The sequence below is a fragment of the Anabrus simplex genome, chromosome 2 (assembly GCF_040414725.1).
Source record: "Anabrus simplex isolate iqAnaSimp1 chromosome 2, ASM4041472v1, whole genome shotgun sequence".
NCBI classification, from domain to species: Eukaryota; Metazoa; Arthropoda; class Insecta; order Orthoptera; family Tettigoniidae; genus Anabrus; species Anabrus simplex.
The window spans coordinates 84269144-84286947 of record NC_090266.1 but is presented as its reverse complement, the minus strand read 5'-3'; the positions used below and the strand labels follow the sequence as shown (position 1 = coordinate 84286947).

General features: G+C 39.8%; 1 protein-coding gene across 1 annotated transcript in view; it reads right to left on the bottom strand.

The window, feature by feature from the left end:
* Stt3B (catalytic subunit 3B of the oligosaccharyltransferase complex) overlaps positions 1–3265 on the bottom strand; it is a 518075-nt gene extending 514810 nt beyond the window's left edge. Inside the window, exon 1 of the mRNA XM_067140186.2 lies at positions 3056–3265. Within this exon, the coding sequence (XP_066996287.1) occupies positions 3056–3225 (170 nt within the window). The 5' untranslated portion in view covers positions 3226–3265. The remainder of the gene's footprint in view (positions 1–3055) is intronic.
* Positions 3266–17804: the final 14539 nt, after the last annotated feature.

Sequence of the window (17804 nt, the reverse complement as noted above, 5' to 3'; positions counted from 1 at the left end):
ACAGTGGGGTTCGAACCCACTATATCCCGAATACTGGATACTGGCCACAATTAAGCGACTGCAGCTATCGAGCTCAGTGCCAAGGAAGAGAACGTAATGCAGTAGGAGAATTTGTATTGGGACAAAGGAATGAAAGAGGAAGTCGGATGTTGAATTCTGCACCAATCATAATTAAGTCCTTGCTAAGACGTGGTTCAAACGACACAAAAGACGAGAAAGATTCCATCAGGATCTACAGGAAATGGAACGCAGATATCAAGGGACATGGAACAAAAACATACTGGCAGATTACTGCTGGTTACTAAAGAGAGAAGGTCCAACTACTCCCCACACAAGAAAAGCAAGGCGAAGACGTTTCTTATATTAAGGTAGGACATTATAAAATTGAAACCGTAGACTTATCATTCTCAGTACGTTATGAGGCTTAATGTGTGGTAAATTTTTGTCCATTTCGCTGTGTTTTTCTACAGATCTGTTAACATAATATACTACACATCTTTATATTATGTTCATAAGTATACGAGTGTAAGATAGGAGTGTTCAGATGGGTGAAAAATAAGAAAGAAGCATTCTTCACATGTGATAATAGTAATCTTGCACGTGCTCGTGCTGCATATTTATCAAATTCTTATTTTGAATTTGCACAAAAACCTGATGTGATAGGGGAAAACTAACTTCAGTTCCGGAATCAGTATGCCCGAAATATAAAAGATCACTATGCAAACTTCATGCAATGATTATAAAGTTTGAATTCTTAGGTCAGTGTAATTAAATCAGTCTTCAAACACCTGTTAACTCGGAACTGATGTAGCCGTTATGGAAAGGCATTTCCTGGATAAAGCACACAGTATGGAATATCAGCTCTCGTTTTGGCACCAGTATTCTACGCTGTATTCTGCACGCTGAAAATAGGCTTCTCCTGTCACATCGTTGCCATAAGACCCATCTGCATCGGTGCGACGTAAAGCAACTTTTAAAAAATCATCATAAGAGGCAAAATACAAAAGAATCTGTTCTGGATTTCCTGTTTAACTAACGTCCGTTCAACTACTGTCGTAACAGATTTGGATGTCCTGATAAATGAACTAATTATCATGAAACAAGCAGTCTCAGTTTTATGCCATGGAGGATTTTAGGGATTGGAATAATTTACCAAGGGAGATATTCAATAAATTTCCAAATTCTTTGCAATCATTTAAGAAAAGGCTAGGAAAACAACAGATAGGGAATCTGCCACCTGGGCAACTGCCCTAAATGCAGATCAATGTTGACTGATTGATTGAAACATGCAGGCAGACCTGTGAGTAATGAAACAGGTTCTGCCACAAGCTGCTAACGACGACATCCGAGACTGTCCGACACAGGCCGTTGTCCGATACTGCCGATCCCCCCCTACATTCATTATTTGTTCATAAGGCCACCAATTCATAACAAGTTTATGCACTGTAAACAATATTGTACATACATGGGCATGACAAACCAATTTGACAGAATCTGAAGATGTTCTTGTAGAACAAAACATGTCCTTCTCTGTTTAATAGTATTTATTTTTTACAGGTAGGCCTATATTATAGTGTTATTTGCTTTGAACTAGTGTGTTCGACAGACTGAAAAACTTTTTTAAGTTACATTATATTCAAATTAATCACTTATTATAAAATTATTGAAGTTCCTGCTAGCACTATCCAAATCAGATCTTTTAATCTTCTAGGAAGCACTGCTTAAAGTTCCTGCAGATAATAAAGTGAAAAAGTAGGCTACCTGCCACTGCGAACACTAAAACCTATGTAAAATATGTTCTTACTGGCACTGTTCAACTTTGAATTAGATACAGCAGAAATATAAATGCATGAAGAATTAACAAACCTAGAACACAATCTTCATTTCCAGAAACTAAAGTACACTTGTAGGACTTGAGACTTTCACAATATGGCAGGGCCACCTCACTGCTTAAACAAAACATACACTGGTTTACTGTAAGGTACCACTCTGTACTGCATTTCAATAATGCCTGGCAAATAAGCCTATGTATTCACAAAAGAAAAAGAAAAAAATCACCTGTCTAAAAGACAATTCAAGAGGAAAGACCAATAGACTCAAATCCCAAGAAATAATTTATAATACAGGACAATCATTCTGAGTTACAGAAAAAGAGAGACAAAGAAAGATTAATTTCTACAAAAACTATAAAACTGAAAACTTGAAATCCAGCTTTTATATAAACCTACAAAAACTACTTAGGCAAGTAAAACTGTAGCTCAAAAAACATTTGCAGTCACTATGCTATGAAAAATTTACCCTATAACTTGATTTTCAATGGACACATGGTTGTTATCATGTGGCAATCAAGCCAAGTGGGAGGTATAGTGCAAACTAGGCTGTAGGCCTACATTGAATTTCCTTCGTGTGAATGTAAATCTAGTCACTCTACAAAGTAGGGCGAGTCTCACTTCTACAGACATCAAGTGGCAGAAAAACGCATGAGAAAATACACGGGATCGGTAAAGGGGACAAAATCCTTTCCCCCCGATTTTGTCAGCAAAGTGGTCCGTCACCAGGGAGGAATTTACTCTTCTTCAAACCCCAAACAGTTGGGAAAAACAAAAAGTCTACAAAACTGAAATTATTCAAAACAGCCATGCAAGCAACCATCCAGAAGTTATAAAGGCAAGATATAAAAGCTAATTCATTCCAGGGGATCATCTGACCATTCCTAACCTATATTACCCAACAAACCTAAACACACAACTCGCACATGGAGCATGTGAGAATAAACAGATATACACTCTAGAACTTTATAATGCTTACATTTTCACATTAAGTTGATCCCACTACGACAATGTACTGGTAAACAGCAAAAACATGAGCTACGCTACACAAATCTAGGGTGTACACTCATATATTGAGCATATATTTATCAAACAAGCTTCCATTATCCCTGCAGAACCACAACACACACTGACCCGAGACAATTACTGTTTCTGTACAATGACAATCCTCATTTCCTTACCAACCGGCATTTTTTCTCTACACCAGTTCCAAAATCAGTACTCACCAAGGATCAAATTCATGAATGATGCTTTCAAAGCGAATCACTGCAAACAGACGAGAAGAAAACCCCGATATCCATGCTAGCAGCAGCACAGTAAATGTTATTAAACTTTGCCATCCTGTAGCGTTTGAAATCGTAATTCGAACATCCCGACCTGGAGACTGTACCACCATTTTTCAACAGCAGTGAACCAAGGGACACGTATTAGTCCACAGGCTACTTTCATCAACATCAAATCGGCACTCTCGCACGAAGCGAGAGCAACGAGGTAGAATAACATAGAGAGGCGGAAGCGCTGCCTGGGTGAACCTAATAAAACGAACGTCCGCCATGTTTCCTGTTGTCACACAAGCAAGGGGGCATGGCCTTTTAATGACGAAAAGTGTAGAAAGTGCGCATTTTAGAATCGCTGGGGGAGAATTAAAGTCTGTTGCCGAAAGCTTGAAGCATGAAAGCGAATACCGCCTCTTCATCATATTGCGGCACGAGGCCAACATCACGATCAGTTGATTGTAGGATAGTTCGAAATCATCGCACAGTGACATACGAATAGGTCTCGAAATCGGAACAAGACCGTTACCCTGCTTGGCTGTTGTGGTTAAGCGTAAATTAGAATAAAAACGATGGACATAAATATTTATGACAGGAAACCTTAAAATCATAGGACCTATAATAGATTACAACCTCATTTTGTTCATATTTTTAAAATTATTGCATCCTCATGAGTACTGTGTTCCTTTCTTAATCTGTTTACCCTCCAGGGTTGGTTTTTCCCACGGACTCAGCGACGGATACCACCTCTACCACCTCAAGGGCAGTGTTCTGGAGCGTGAGACATTGGGTCGGGGGACACACCTGTGAGGGAGGGCTGCACTTGCTATGCTGAACAGGGGCCTTGTGGGGGGGGGGGGAGAAGGAAGCGGCCGTGGCCTTAAGTTAGGTACCATCCCGGCATTTACCTGGAGGAGAAGTGGGAAACCACGGAAAATCACTTCGAGGATGACCTCCCCAGGCTGATAGAATCCCGTTACAGCCCTCGTGCCCCTTTTGAAATTTCGTGGCGGAGCTGGGAATCGAACCCGGGCTTCCAGGGGTGGCAGCTGCTCACGCTAACCAGTGCACCACAGAAGCGGCCCATGAATACTTTACCACAATAATCGTTTAGTGTAATTATTTATTATAATATAGGCGGGATATCATGTTTCTCCCATTACCATATCATACTGGGATTACTACCTTGAAAGTTGTCCATTATGAAGTGTGGCAACAGACATCTATAATAAAGGCTGTATACATTTCAAAAATAGCAGTAAAATGCTGTATTTATCATACTTAGTGTACGTTTGAACGAAATAAGTGATTTTTTGTGGTTACGTTTTCTTGGTGGTGGGCGTTCCATTTCCTTTATTTGTAAATGTGAATGAAAATTAAATAGGGCTGGAAATGTACAGAGCACAAGCAACTGAATTGAGTGGGATACCATTTATCTCTTTTCGCCCTCGGTTAATTCCTTGTTCTTTAAACGAAATCTGAAACAAAATTCGACAAATAATTACTGTAAGCTATACGTACTTTCGCTAAGTAAACAATAAAATGGATTTAATTACAAACAGAAATTACAAAAAGGAATATCGGCTATACTTCAGTAATACTTACTTAAAGTACGATATATCCTTGGTTTTATTACTCCGATTAGTACAACCATATGCTGAGCTTACGGCTGGCATTCCTAAAAGCGAGAATCTATCTTTTCACTTCGTAAAACTAAGGGAATTAAATTGGCATGCACGATCTCCCTGTCACCTCAACATACGCTCTCGCGCCAATTCGCTTTGTTTTGACAACAGTTAACATGGCTGCCTTTTATCAACTTGCTTCAAGCAGGGAGCGCTGATGTCAGGTATACAGCCAAGACAAACTACAACATATCAGACCTTAATGCAGCTATCGATATTAGCTAAAATGGCGGTCCGATCGGCTTGTTCAAATGTAATCATGAGCATGTGCGAAGCATCAGTTTAGTTCTTTCTGTTGGTTTGGTTTGATTAAGAAACGTTAGTGCAGTGATATTTTTATTGAAATTTGGTTTAAAAACTATTTTGATACATTAGGACGTGTTGATCGTATTGCATGCCTGGATGTAATTTATATTACAGCAGATGCTCTTACATTCAGATCAAGTGTACTTTTCATCATGACGATTTCGCAGTTACAAGTAGTTTATTAGGGTGCATTAAACATTCGGGGATAAATTTGTCAATAGAGAGGATGTGTTCCGTGTACTTAATGAGCTGTGGGTTTTTTTTCGGATAAGGGCAAAACTCTGTGTTGGTGTCAATCCTAGTAAATCCTTTTGAGGATTTTTAAAGTGAGCCTATAAAAAGTGATAAAGCTATTTATTTTATCTGTGAATGAAGATTACATTCTCTTTGATAAATAGGAGGACAAGGTATCAACTGATATACTGTCACTTACAGTACGTATTTACGTTGCCAACGATTTGGGTGTTAAGTGCTTTATACGAAAATGCATACGCTAACAGAGAATTTCAAATTGATGCTCCTAGTGATTATCTGAAGAGAAACATATGTAGCAGTTTGGTGGATCATTATCAGAATCATTGTTATGAGAGAATTGAAAATCGTGACAAGGTTTCGCTTCTAACAAATTTCATGAACGAGGTAGGCTATTATATTTAAAAGCGTATGGTAATAGCAATGTCATTCAAATTAATGTATTTCTAAAACAAGTACTGATTTATAGGAAGAAGAATTACGGTCTGGAATAATTTGCCAAGGTGCCCCCTACTAATCTACACCAATTAGATAAATTTCCAACTTTTTTGAAATCACTTAAGAAAAGACTACCGTAGGTAGAGAGTTGATACGTAATTGCCACTTTGACGACAGCCCTAAATTCGGTTCATTGGTGGTCGATTAATTAATTAATTAATTAATTGACTGACCTGAAACGCATAAAATATTCCCCCAGGACTGTTATTTTAGAATGCAGTCCTATGTTACCTATTTCCTTTACCATACTATTTCACAGAAAATATTTAAATTTTGAATTATCCACATACTGCTTATCTTAAATTAGGGTATTTCTAGATAGAATTGGTCTATTACCCAAAGTTAAGTGTTCTGTTCGTTATTATTGACAGCTTAGCAACTCAATACGATAATTAAAAGGTTATGTTTATGTATCATAGGCGTATTTACATGGAACCGATGCGTCGGCCATGTTGTTTTTGTATTAAGGTCTGATATTATTGTAGATGGTCTTGATACAGCCCCTCTATGTTATTCTAGCTCGTTGAGCGAGAGTAATAGAGACAATTTATTCAGTTCCGAAGATGTTCCACAGAGTAAGTATAACAGTAGTGAGCAATAACTCTAAAGTCATACATCAGAACGGTGCTTTACGACAGCCTCTAACTCCAGAGAGGTGTTGTTTAGGAACAATTAATTTCTATTTGAGTTAATATAAAAACAACTGAGAACTTTAATCAACATGTGATAAATTTTAAATTTAACCGGGTGGGTGTCAATTAAATTAACGTAAAGACATCCACAAGAAATGAATTAAAGACATGAATTCCAATAAGCTAGATAAGGTCGATTCACACATCTCCGGGACGTGACGACACCATCTGTGACGTGACGGCACTTTATACAAAGTACATTATCGTCGCCTTGACGGCATTATTCGCCGGGACGTTGTCCGGCTCCATGGCTAAATGGTTAGCGTGCCGGCCTTTGGTCACAGGGGTCCCCGGTTCGATTCCCAGCAGGGTCGGGAATTTTGATTTCCCTGGCACGGGGCTGGGTGTATGTGTTGTCTTCATCATCATTCCATCCTCAACACGACACGCAGGTCGCCTACGGGAGTCAAATCAAAAGACCTGCACCTAGCGAGCCGAACCCGTCCTAGGATTTCCCGGCACTAAATGCCATACGCTATTTCATTTTGACGGGACGTTCAGCGATTCTCCATATCCCATGCCGGCAAAATTCATCTCTTCGCTAACGATGTTTTCTTCTTTCCACGGACGTGTTTTCTCCGTGGCCGAGCTAAACTATAAAGGCCTGTCTCCACTGATTAACATTTAACACCAACATGTTAAATTTAACATGTTACAATTGACATGTATATTGTGATTGTGTCTTCCAATTGACTTTGCATGTTAACTCAGAATGTTGAGGTTAACACTTTTAACATTTTGGCGTGTTTTCCGCTTCAAGTGGAAAACATGTCAAGTCAATTCGTTGTTCGTGAGATGTAGACACAACTTCGACAACTTCCTTGCCGTTTCCATGTAGCCAGACGACGCAAACGACGTGCTTCTCGTGAAGCAGGATTATAGTTACAACACTCCGCAACACTCATTCTCTTTGTTATAAGCTACAAATACAGTACCGGTACCGGTACGCGCACGTGTGTCATTCTCTCTGCACTATACTAAAATATATAGTCAGAAATGGAGTGGAGCAAGATAATTTTGGAATAGACATAATAGAAAGGCCTTGTTTTGGGGATGTTTCATCAAAGGAATACAGAGATAAAGCGAACAAAACCGACAGTTTCCAGGAACTCTAAATTATCTATAATTTTTCCTGCGAGTGCATAAAAAAAACTAGCGTCCCTCCGCTCCCAGTACAGTGAAGTATTGCAAAAAATAAAAATCAGAAAAAGTCGGAAGTCGGGGGGCGGGAGCGGACGAAGTTTATACTTCAAAGAGGTTTGCTTTTGAAGCAATGATCAGGATGAGGGGAGAAAATGTATCTAATAACTGCATTTCTAAATCACAACAAGAAGCAACAGTGGTAATAACAAAGGCCAAATCCTCTTCATCTGAGTCCATTTTCCTTGTTTGAAAATAGTAGACACCACCTAAATGTATTACCGCAAATTGATATGATGAACTATCTATATATAAACAAAGAAAGTCAAGTTTAACATGTTTATTAAGTGTGGACACAATGTTAATTGAAACAGTATTCAACATTTAACATTTATCATGTTGATGGTGTCACCAGTTAACATTCGACACTTTTAACATTTAACATGTTGTTGTTAAATGTTAATCAGTGGAGACCGGCCTTAAGGCCATGAGAGTGGAGATCCGACCACGTCAATCAATCAATCAATCAATCAATCAATCAATCAATCAATCAATCAATCAATCAATCAATCAATCAATCAATCAATAATGATCTGCATTTAGGGCTGTCGCCTAGGTGGCATATTACCTATATGTTGTTATTCTAGGATTTTCTTAAATGATTTTAAAGAAATTAGATATTTATTGAATAACTCCCTTGGTAAGTTATTCCAATCCCTAATTCTCCTTGCCATAAACGAATATTTGAACCCAATTTGTCATCTTAAATTCCTCCTTTATCTTCATATTGTGATCTTTCCTACCTTTAAAGACACCGCCCAAACGTATTCGACTACTAATGTTATTCCATGCCATCTCTTCGCTGACAGCACGGAACATACCAGTTAGTCGAGCGGCTCGTCTTCTTCAGTCACTATTGATTTGCATTTAGGGCAGTCGCCCTGGGTGGCAGATTCCCTATCTGTTGTTCTCTTAGCCTTTTCTTAAATAACTTGGTAAGTTATTCCAATAACTAACTACCCTTCCTATAAACGAATATTTGTCTCGATTTGTCCTTTTGAACTTCAGCTTAATCTTCATATTGTGATCTTCTCAACTTTTAAAGACACCACTCAAACTTTTTCGCCTACTGATGTCATTCCACGCGATCTCTCCACTGACAGTTCGGAACATACCACTTAGACGAGCAGCTCGTCTCCTTTCTCCCGAGTCCTCCCAGCGCAAACTTTGCAGCATTTTTGTAACGGTACCCAGAACCAATCGAGCTGCTTTTCTTAGGATTTTTCCAGTTCTTGAATCATGTTATCCTGGTGAGGGTCCCATACGCTTGAACCATACCCTAGTTGGGTTCTTACCGGAGACTTATATGCCCTCTCCTTTACATCCTTACCACAACCCCTAAATACCTAAATACCCTAAATACCTACCCTAAATAACATATGCATAGATCTGTATCCTTTATTTACACTCATATTTATGTGATTACTCCAATGAAGGTCTTTCCTTATATGAACATCTAAGTACTTATAACGCTTGATATCAAGTCTGTGACTTGTGTGTTCATAATTTGTAAACAAGTCTGAAGTGGTCTATCAGTATATTTTGTGTTTTGCGTGAATTGAATTGGCATTATTTTAAATTCAGAGTATACTGAAGATATTTTCTGTGTTATAGTTTAAGAAACTAATCTACACCCGATTCGGTATCCTGGAACGCACAACTTGAGCAAGCAACCAGAGTGGATGTGTTGTAAGGTGCGTGCGGTGTAAGATGATTGGCATTGAGCAATATCGAGCGGCGATCGGGAGCTGGCAGCGAAGGCAGAAGAAGACGACAGGGCATGGGGCGAACAAGATAGAGCTGGAGAAGATTGGCGAGGCTGTCTTGGCAGTGACGGTGATAACCATGCTACTAATTATAGGGGACGTGGAGATGAATCCAGGCCCTGACATGAGCTGTTTTGACTGGGAGGAAATCAGGGGACTGATAGGAGACTCTGTGAAAGCACATACTGGAAATGTACTGGTAAAGGAAATGAGAGAGAAACAAGCTAAAGGATTTGAAGGTATGAAAGCATGGTTCAAGAAGCAGTGGGCAGTCACGAAAAGAATGAAGGAGAATGAGAGAGTAACGGGAGTGTTAAAAGAGCAGGTGAAAATCTGGAAAAGTATGTGGCGTCTCTGAAGAATGAGTTCGGGCTCGTTAACGAAGAAAGGATGAGGAAATGCATATACATCTATGGGTTACAGGAAGAGCGGAGTGAAGATAAAGTGAAGCTTATATATAAAGTGGTAGACCTCGAAAAAGCAAGCTGAAACGTAACTGAAAGTGAAGTTGATGTCAAACATAATTGCGGAAATAGTGTTAAGACGCAAGGAACTTACAAGGTGAAAGGATTTGGATAAACAAAGACTTGGGAAGAGAAGGGATTGAGAATATGAAAATCTTAAGAAAGCATTTATGTAGAGCTAGACACCAAGGACTTAAAGCATTTATTAAGGACCAAAGGTTGGTGATGTCAAACGGTGTCTGGCGGCGTGTTTGGTCTGTAACAAAACTAAAAGGCATGGAGGAAGAGCTAAAACAGGGAGAGGAAGGATCGAAGCGGCCAAGAGATAGGCAGGAGAACGCCCAAGATGAGGGAGGAAACGCGGTAACGATGGCTAAAGCGATGGTGCAGTAGTGATCATCGGCGGGACGAACGACGTAGCCCACAATGACGCTAGGAATGTCATTTCTCAACTTAAATGTACACTAGGTAAGCTGACTCACACTAACATAGTTGTAGTGAACGTGCCCCACAGGCATGATTTGATTAGAGACTCGTGTGTGAACATTGAAGTGGACAAAGTTAATACAGATATAGTTAATATTTGTAAACATTTTCTTAATACACAGGTAATTGATAGCAGCAGTTTCGAGAGAACCAGTTACACAAAGCATGGCCTTCATCTAAACAATTCAGGTAAACGAAAGACAGCAAATATTGTTCTAGATTTTATTAATCTTAAGATATGTGCTGTAAAAAGGTAACTCCCTTGAGTTATGATACTGACCAGGAAAACTGGTAGAAAGAGCCAGCTGTACTTCAAGCTGGCTCAGCCAACTAGAAAATGAAACTCAGGAAAGTAAGGAATTTCAAGTTACCCAATTGCAACAGTCAAGTTTTAGGGAGGAAGGGGGTCTGAGATTGCTCTTTATTGACCAACTACCGCTTAGTACACAAAGACAGAAAGCACAAAGTCATCGAACACAGTAGAGTATAAAAGGGGATTCTGGACCACCGCAGCCTCTGTGCTAGCGCGCGGGCTCCCACTCCGCGGCCTCTCACTTGCCAGGGCGGGTGTGGAATGTTAACTACACATACCCGGGGTCTTTATATAAGAGGTAATTATTTCTCCAGAGGTTACTGGTGTGGGCGAGGTGCAGTGACCCTGGGGCAGTGACTGGATTTGTTTTAAAAGTCACTTGCTGGAGTGCCTCTCACTGGTCAAGGATGCTAGGCACATGTGAAATGATAACTACACACTCAGAGGTCTTTATGTAAGAGGCAATCATTTCTTGAAGGTTACTGTTGTGGGCGAAGTACAGTGACTATGTGGCAACTGGAATTGCTTAAAAAGGTCACTTGCTGGCGATAGGTGAACAGGATATTAGTTTATGTAAAAGTACCCCCTCCTCCTCCTCCTCCGCTACTGTGGGTGAGGGGAAAACTAAGGAGTGGTGCAGTGCAGCTGTTACTAGGCAATATCTGCTTTGCAGCTTGTTGAAGGTTATCTCCATCACAAAATGTGAACAGGATGTTTATGGCAGGTTGTAATTTTGAGTGAAGGTGAACCAGCGACAACTCCAGCCCACTGGTGAGGAGTGAAGGTGGTGGCAGGGAGTATTTAAGTAGCAGGGCACGACATGAAAACTATCATTTAGTTGGAAGAGAACTTCTCTACTACTACTACTACTACTATTACTACTACTACTTTTCTTTCCCCTTCAGTAGAGTGAGTTTAAGTTTATTTAGGCCTAGTTTGTTAATTTAAAAGACATACCAGTTTCAACAGAATGGATATGCTATTGAAATTAAATAAGATAGCGAAGGCACCACAGTTTCATAACAGAAAACTAAGCGAGTTGCAAATTAACCATCAATTAAGGCTAAAGAGCTGAGAGCAGTGGAAATCCTTTTCGGAAAGAAAATAATAGCCGATGTTGAAGGGGAAGATGAGGAGACCGTGAGGGTTTTCCTGCCGGCGCAATTCGCGAAACTTTCTGGAGAAGAAATAGAAGAACAAAAAATTATTAAAAAACAACTTGAAAATGATGTACAAAGGCATGGAGAGGGGCTGCCATCAAGTGTGCCTCCTACAGTAGAATGCCGACAGTTACGATACTTATTTTACAGTAGGTAAGTAAGTATGCAGAAGGTCTTTTCGTTCTTATATGTAACTTTTTTCACCGTATTTGTATAATTGTTTTGTTAATTGAAAATAGTAAGTGCTGCTTCTTTTCAGGTCCGTGTTGCTATGATGAAGTGGAATAAATAGGAGGTTAAGGCTGGATCCGAAAATCAAGCATATCCAATTATACAGAGGTCGAAGCTTGCAAGAACATCGAGAGGAGGAAGTCGTCGCCAGTGCACAGCCTGTTCAAGATGAAGCGGGAAAACTGAGCGCAGAACAACAACAAGAACTGAGTGGTAATTGTATTGAACTATGGAACAGAGTGTGTGCACTCTTTAATTTTACAGTATATATGACGCACCTGAGTAAAGCATATGAAAGCCAGCAGGAGGTGACAGCTGCTGTAGTGCGATTCCTCTTGATCGAATTTTCAAGTAAGGAAGTAAGAAAGTAAATACCGTTCTCTGCACACAACATGTTCTTCACGATAAAATCGATAACAATAATTTTCATTCAAGGAATGCAGAAATTACCAAAGTTACTAATTTAAGAGAATGGTACAACGACCATGTAACTAAGCCGATTCTGAAAAAATTGACAGATTTCGAGGCTCGTGATTCGGGTTGGTCTCTGCTACGATTTGTTGGGTATAACATTTACGAAGGAATTTACAAGATTGAATTTTCCTTTTCTTCACAAAAATCGAATAAAATTTCCTATTACCGGAATACATTGTTAGGGAAGCTTCAGGACGAGTTTCCAAGCGAAGCTGTTCACTGTTCACTAGATGTAGTAGGGATGGTTATACTGTGTGATGACGGATTGTACATTCTTGATAAGTCGTTGCTACAGCGACTGCTGGACTTGTCTTGAGAACGCATAAAAATTTAGCACCAGAACGTAATTTGTGGCCACATTTTTTAGACATGGAGTTTCCTTCGAGAAAAATTAGAAAATTAGACATTAATTTACAGACGGATGAAGGTGAGGGAAGAATGCAAGCTCATTTTGATAGAGCGTTTGAACGCATTCGTGAGTTTATGAGGGAGGCAAATGGATCAATAGTAATTTCATATAAGTAGAAATAAGTTCGAACCTAGCGAGGAGGGAGAAGCAGAAGTTCAGTTCGAGCTGATTGAAAATCTTAACGAGCTAGAGGAAATGCGTAATCGGATGTTAGAAATTTATTTACACGCTCGCGCTGTTAATAGGCTAACTTTTCAGATAGAAGATCTGTCTGCTTTCCAGTGTAAGCAAATCGAGGAAGCTTTTCGTCGCAGTGTGTACACACTAGCGGTGGTAAATGTTAAAAATGATTTCTTACTTCCCGAAGAGTTCCTAGATAAATCTTACGTGTGGTTTAATAAATATGTGAAGAAAGCACATAACACACAAGCATTAAAAGTAAATACCGTTCTATGCACACAACATGTTCTTCACGATAAAATCGATAACAATAATTTTCATTCAAGGAATGCAGAAATTACCGAAGTTACTAATTTAAGAGAATGGTACAACGACCATGTAACTAAGCCGATTCTGAAAAAATTGACAGAGTTCGAGGCTCGTGATTCGGGTTGGTCTCTGCTACGAATTAGTGAATTGCGGATGTTGTTGTTGTTGAGTCATCAGTCCATAAACTGGTTTGATGCAGCCCTCCATGCCAACCTATCCTGTGCTAACCTTTTCATTTCTACGTAACTATTGCATCCTACATCTGCACTAATCTGCTTGTCATATTCATACCTTGATCTACCCCTACCGTTCTTACCACCTACACTTCCTTCAAGAACCAACTGAACAAGTCCTGGTTTTCTTAAGATGTGTCCTATCATTCTATCTCTTCTTCTCGTCAAATTTAGCCAAATCGATCTCCTCTCACCAATTCTATTCAGTATCTCTTCATTCGTGTTTCGATCTATCCATCTCACCTTCAGCATTCTTCTGTAACACCACATTTCAAAAGCTTCTATTCTCTTTCTTTCTGAGCTAGTTATCGTCCATGTTTCACTTCCATACAATGCAACGCTCCTCACGAAAGTCTTCAAAAACATCTTTCTAATTCCGATATCAATGTTTGAAGTGAGCAAATTTCTTTTCTTAAAAAAGCTCTTCCTTGCTTGTGCTAGTCTGCATTTTATGTCCTCCTTACTTCTGCCATCGTTAGTTATTTTACTACCCAAGTAACAATATTCATCTACTTCCTTTAAGACTTCCTTTCCTAATCTAATATTTCCTACATCACCTGCCTTCGTTCGACTGCACTCCATTACTTTTGTTTTGGACTTATTTATTTTCATCTTGTACGCCTTACCCAAGACTTCATTCATACCATTCAGAAAATTCTCGAGATCTACTGCAATCTCAGATAAAATAACAATATCATCGGCAAATCTCAAGGTTTTGATTTCCTCTCCTTGGACTGCGATTCCCTTTCCAAACTTCTCTTTGATTTCTTTTACTGCCTGTTCTATTTAAACATTGAAAAGGAGAGGGGACAAACTGCAGCCTTGCCTCACTCCTTTCTGGATTGCTGCTTCTTTTTCAAAGCCCTCGATTCTTATCACTGCAGACTGATTTTTATACAGATTGTAGATAATTCTTCGTTCTCGGTATCTGATCCCTATCATCTTCAGAATCATAAATAGCTTGGTCCAATCAACATTATCGAATGCCTTTTCTAGATCTACGAATGCCATGTACGTGGGCTTGTTCTACTTGATTCGATCCTCTAAGATCAGACGTAAAGTCTGGATTGCTTCACGTGTTCCTACATTTCTTCTGAAGCCAAATTGATCTTCTCCCAACTCAGCTTCAACTTGTTTTTCCATTCTTCTGTAAATAATACGTGTTAAAATTTGGCAGGCATGAGATACTAAACTAATGGTGCGGTAGTTTTCACACCTGTCAGCACCGGCTTTCTTGGGAATAGGTATAACAACATTCTGCCGAAGATCAGATGGGAGTTCTCCTGTCTCATACATCTTGCACACTAAATGAAATAATCTTGCCATGCTGGTTTCTCCTAAGGCAGTCAGTAATTCAGAGGGAATGTCATCAATTCCAGGTGCCTTGTTCCTATTTAGGTCACTCACAGCTCTGTCAAACTCTGACCTCAAAACTGGGTCTCCCATTTCATCAGCATCAACAGCTTCTTCATGCTCCAGAGCCAAATTATCTACATCTTTACCTTGATACAACTGTTGGATATGCTCCTGCCGTCTTTCTGCTTTGTCTTCTTTCCCTAGAAGTGGCTTTCCATCTGAGCTCTTAATATTCATACACCTAAATTTCCTTTCTCCAAAGGTTTCCTGGATTTTCCTGTATGCAGCATCTACCTTTCCCAGGACCATACAGCCTTCGACATCCTTGCATTTCTCCTTCAGCCATTCTTCCTTAGCTACCTTGCACTTTCTATCCACATGATTTTTTAATCGCCTGTATTCTTTTTTGCCCTCTTCATTTCGAGCATTCTTGTATTTTCGTCGTTCATCAGCCAGGTCTAGTATCTCCTGAGTTATCCACTGATTCTTAGTTGATGTTTTCTTCCTTCCTAACATCTCTTCAGTTGCCCTACTGACTTCATTTTTCATGACTCTCCACTCTTCCTCTATGGTGTTTCCTTCAGCCTTTCTATTTAGTCCTTTTGCAACATCTTCCTTGAAACAATCCCTCACACTCTTTTCTTTCAACTTGTCTAGATCCCATCATTTTGCATTCTTTCCTTTCTTCAATTTCTTCAACTTCAGATGGCATTTCATGACCAACAAGTTGTGGTCAGAGTCCACGTCTGCTCCTGGGAAAGTTTTTCAATCCAACACCTGGTTTCTGAATCTCTGCGTAATCATAATGAAGTCTATTTGATACCTTCCAGTGTCTCCAGGTCTCGTCCACGTATACAGCCGTCGTTTGTGGTGTTTGAACCAAGTATTGGCAAGGACTAAATTATGATCAGTGCAGAATTCAACCAGCCGACTTCCTCTTTCGTTTCTTTGTCCCAATCCAAATTCTCCTACTGTACTACCTTCTCTTCCTTGGCCTACCACTGCATTCCAGTCTCCCATCACAATTAGATTCTCGTCACCTTTTACATATTGTATTAAATCTTCTATCTCCTCATATATTCTTTCGGTTTCTTCATCATCCGCTGAACTAGTAGGCATATAAATCTGCACAATTGTGGTGGGCATTGGTTTGGTGTCTATCTTGACGACAATAATTCTTTCACTATGCTGGTCGTAGTAGTTTACCCGCTGCCCTATTTTCTTATTCATTATTAAACCAACTCCTGCATTTCCCCTGTTTGATTTTGTGTTGATAATTCGGTAGACGCCTGACCAAAAATCCTGTTCTTCCAGCCAACGTACTTCACTTATACCAACTACATCTAACTTTAGTCTATCCATCTCCCTTTTCAGATTCTCTAATCTACCACAACGATTCAAACTTCTAACATTCCACGCTCCGACTCGCAATATGTCAGTATCTCCATCTTCCTGATGATCGCCCCCTCTCGTGTAGTCCCCACCCGGAGATCCGAATGGGGGACTAGTTTACCTCCGGAATAGTTTACCGGGAGAAAGCCATCATCAGTACATCATTCATAAAGAGAGAGCTGCATGTCCTCGGGAGGTAGTTACGGCTGTAGTTTCCCGTTGCTTTCAGCCGTGTAGCAGTATCAACACAGCTAAGCCATGTTGAGTATTATTACAAGGCCGTATCAGTAAATCATCTAGACTGCCGCCCTTGCAACTACCGAAAGGCTGCTACCCCCCTTTCGATGAACCATTCGTTAGTCAGGTCTCTCAACAGATACCCATCCGATATCGTTGCACCTGCGGCTCGGCTATCTGCATCATTGGGACACGCAAGCCTCCCCACCGCGGCAAGGTTACATGGTTCGCAGAGGAGGTAATTGCGGATAAACGTTAATAAAAATTTTGGTTTCACGTGGGCAAGTCGCTGAGTAGTCTAACGTTGCCTTCAGCAGTTAGAAACAAGAAAGCAGTTATTAATCTGCAGAACACACGGGATGAAAATGAGATTCATGAGAAAATTTGAAAAACAAAACGAAATCTCCGTGAATGTATTCGGAGCGCAGTATGACGAGAACAACTGGGTGTGCATAGGACAGAAATATGTCAATAAAGAGTTTACTCTTGTACATTTGTACGTTTCACATAAAACGTGTGAAAAGAAAGTAGAGCTTCTAATCCTTCAGATTGGCGACAGTGAGAAGTATCACTTCTGTTTAATTGAGAAACTTTCACGTCTTGTGCTTTCATCTCTTACGAAGAGCCGAAATAGAATTTATATTTGCAGACGATGTTTGTCTCACTTCAAAATGTGGAAAAATTAGCTTTGCACAGTAATGACTGTATACAATTTCCGGTGGCAAAATATATAATGCCTCCGGATAGGGAACGGCTAGTGTACTTTGCAGAGTATAAGGTTAAAGGGACAGTGCCTTTTATTGTGTATGGTGACATAGAATGCATACTGAAACCTGTGTCTACTTGTTTTCCAAATGGTAACACGTCGCATTCAACTCCAATTCACGAACATGTGCCATACAGCGTAGCATATTATTTACACTGTAGTTTTGACAGAGATTTGTGCTCTTTCAAACTCTGTCGAGGTAGTGATTGTGTTAAATGGTTCGTAGATGTGATGTATAACTTAGTGGACATGCTTGCGCCGTATTATTTTGAAACGTACCGATATTACCATT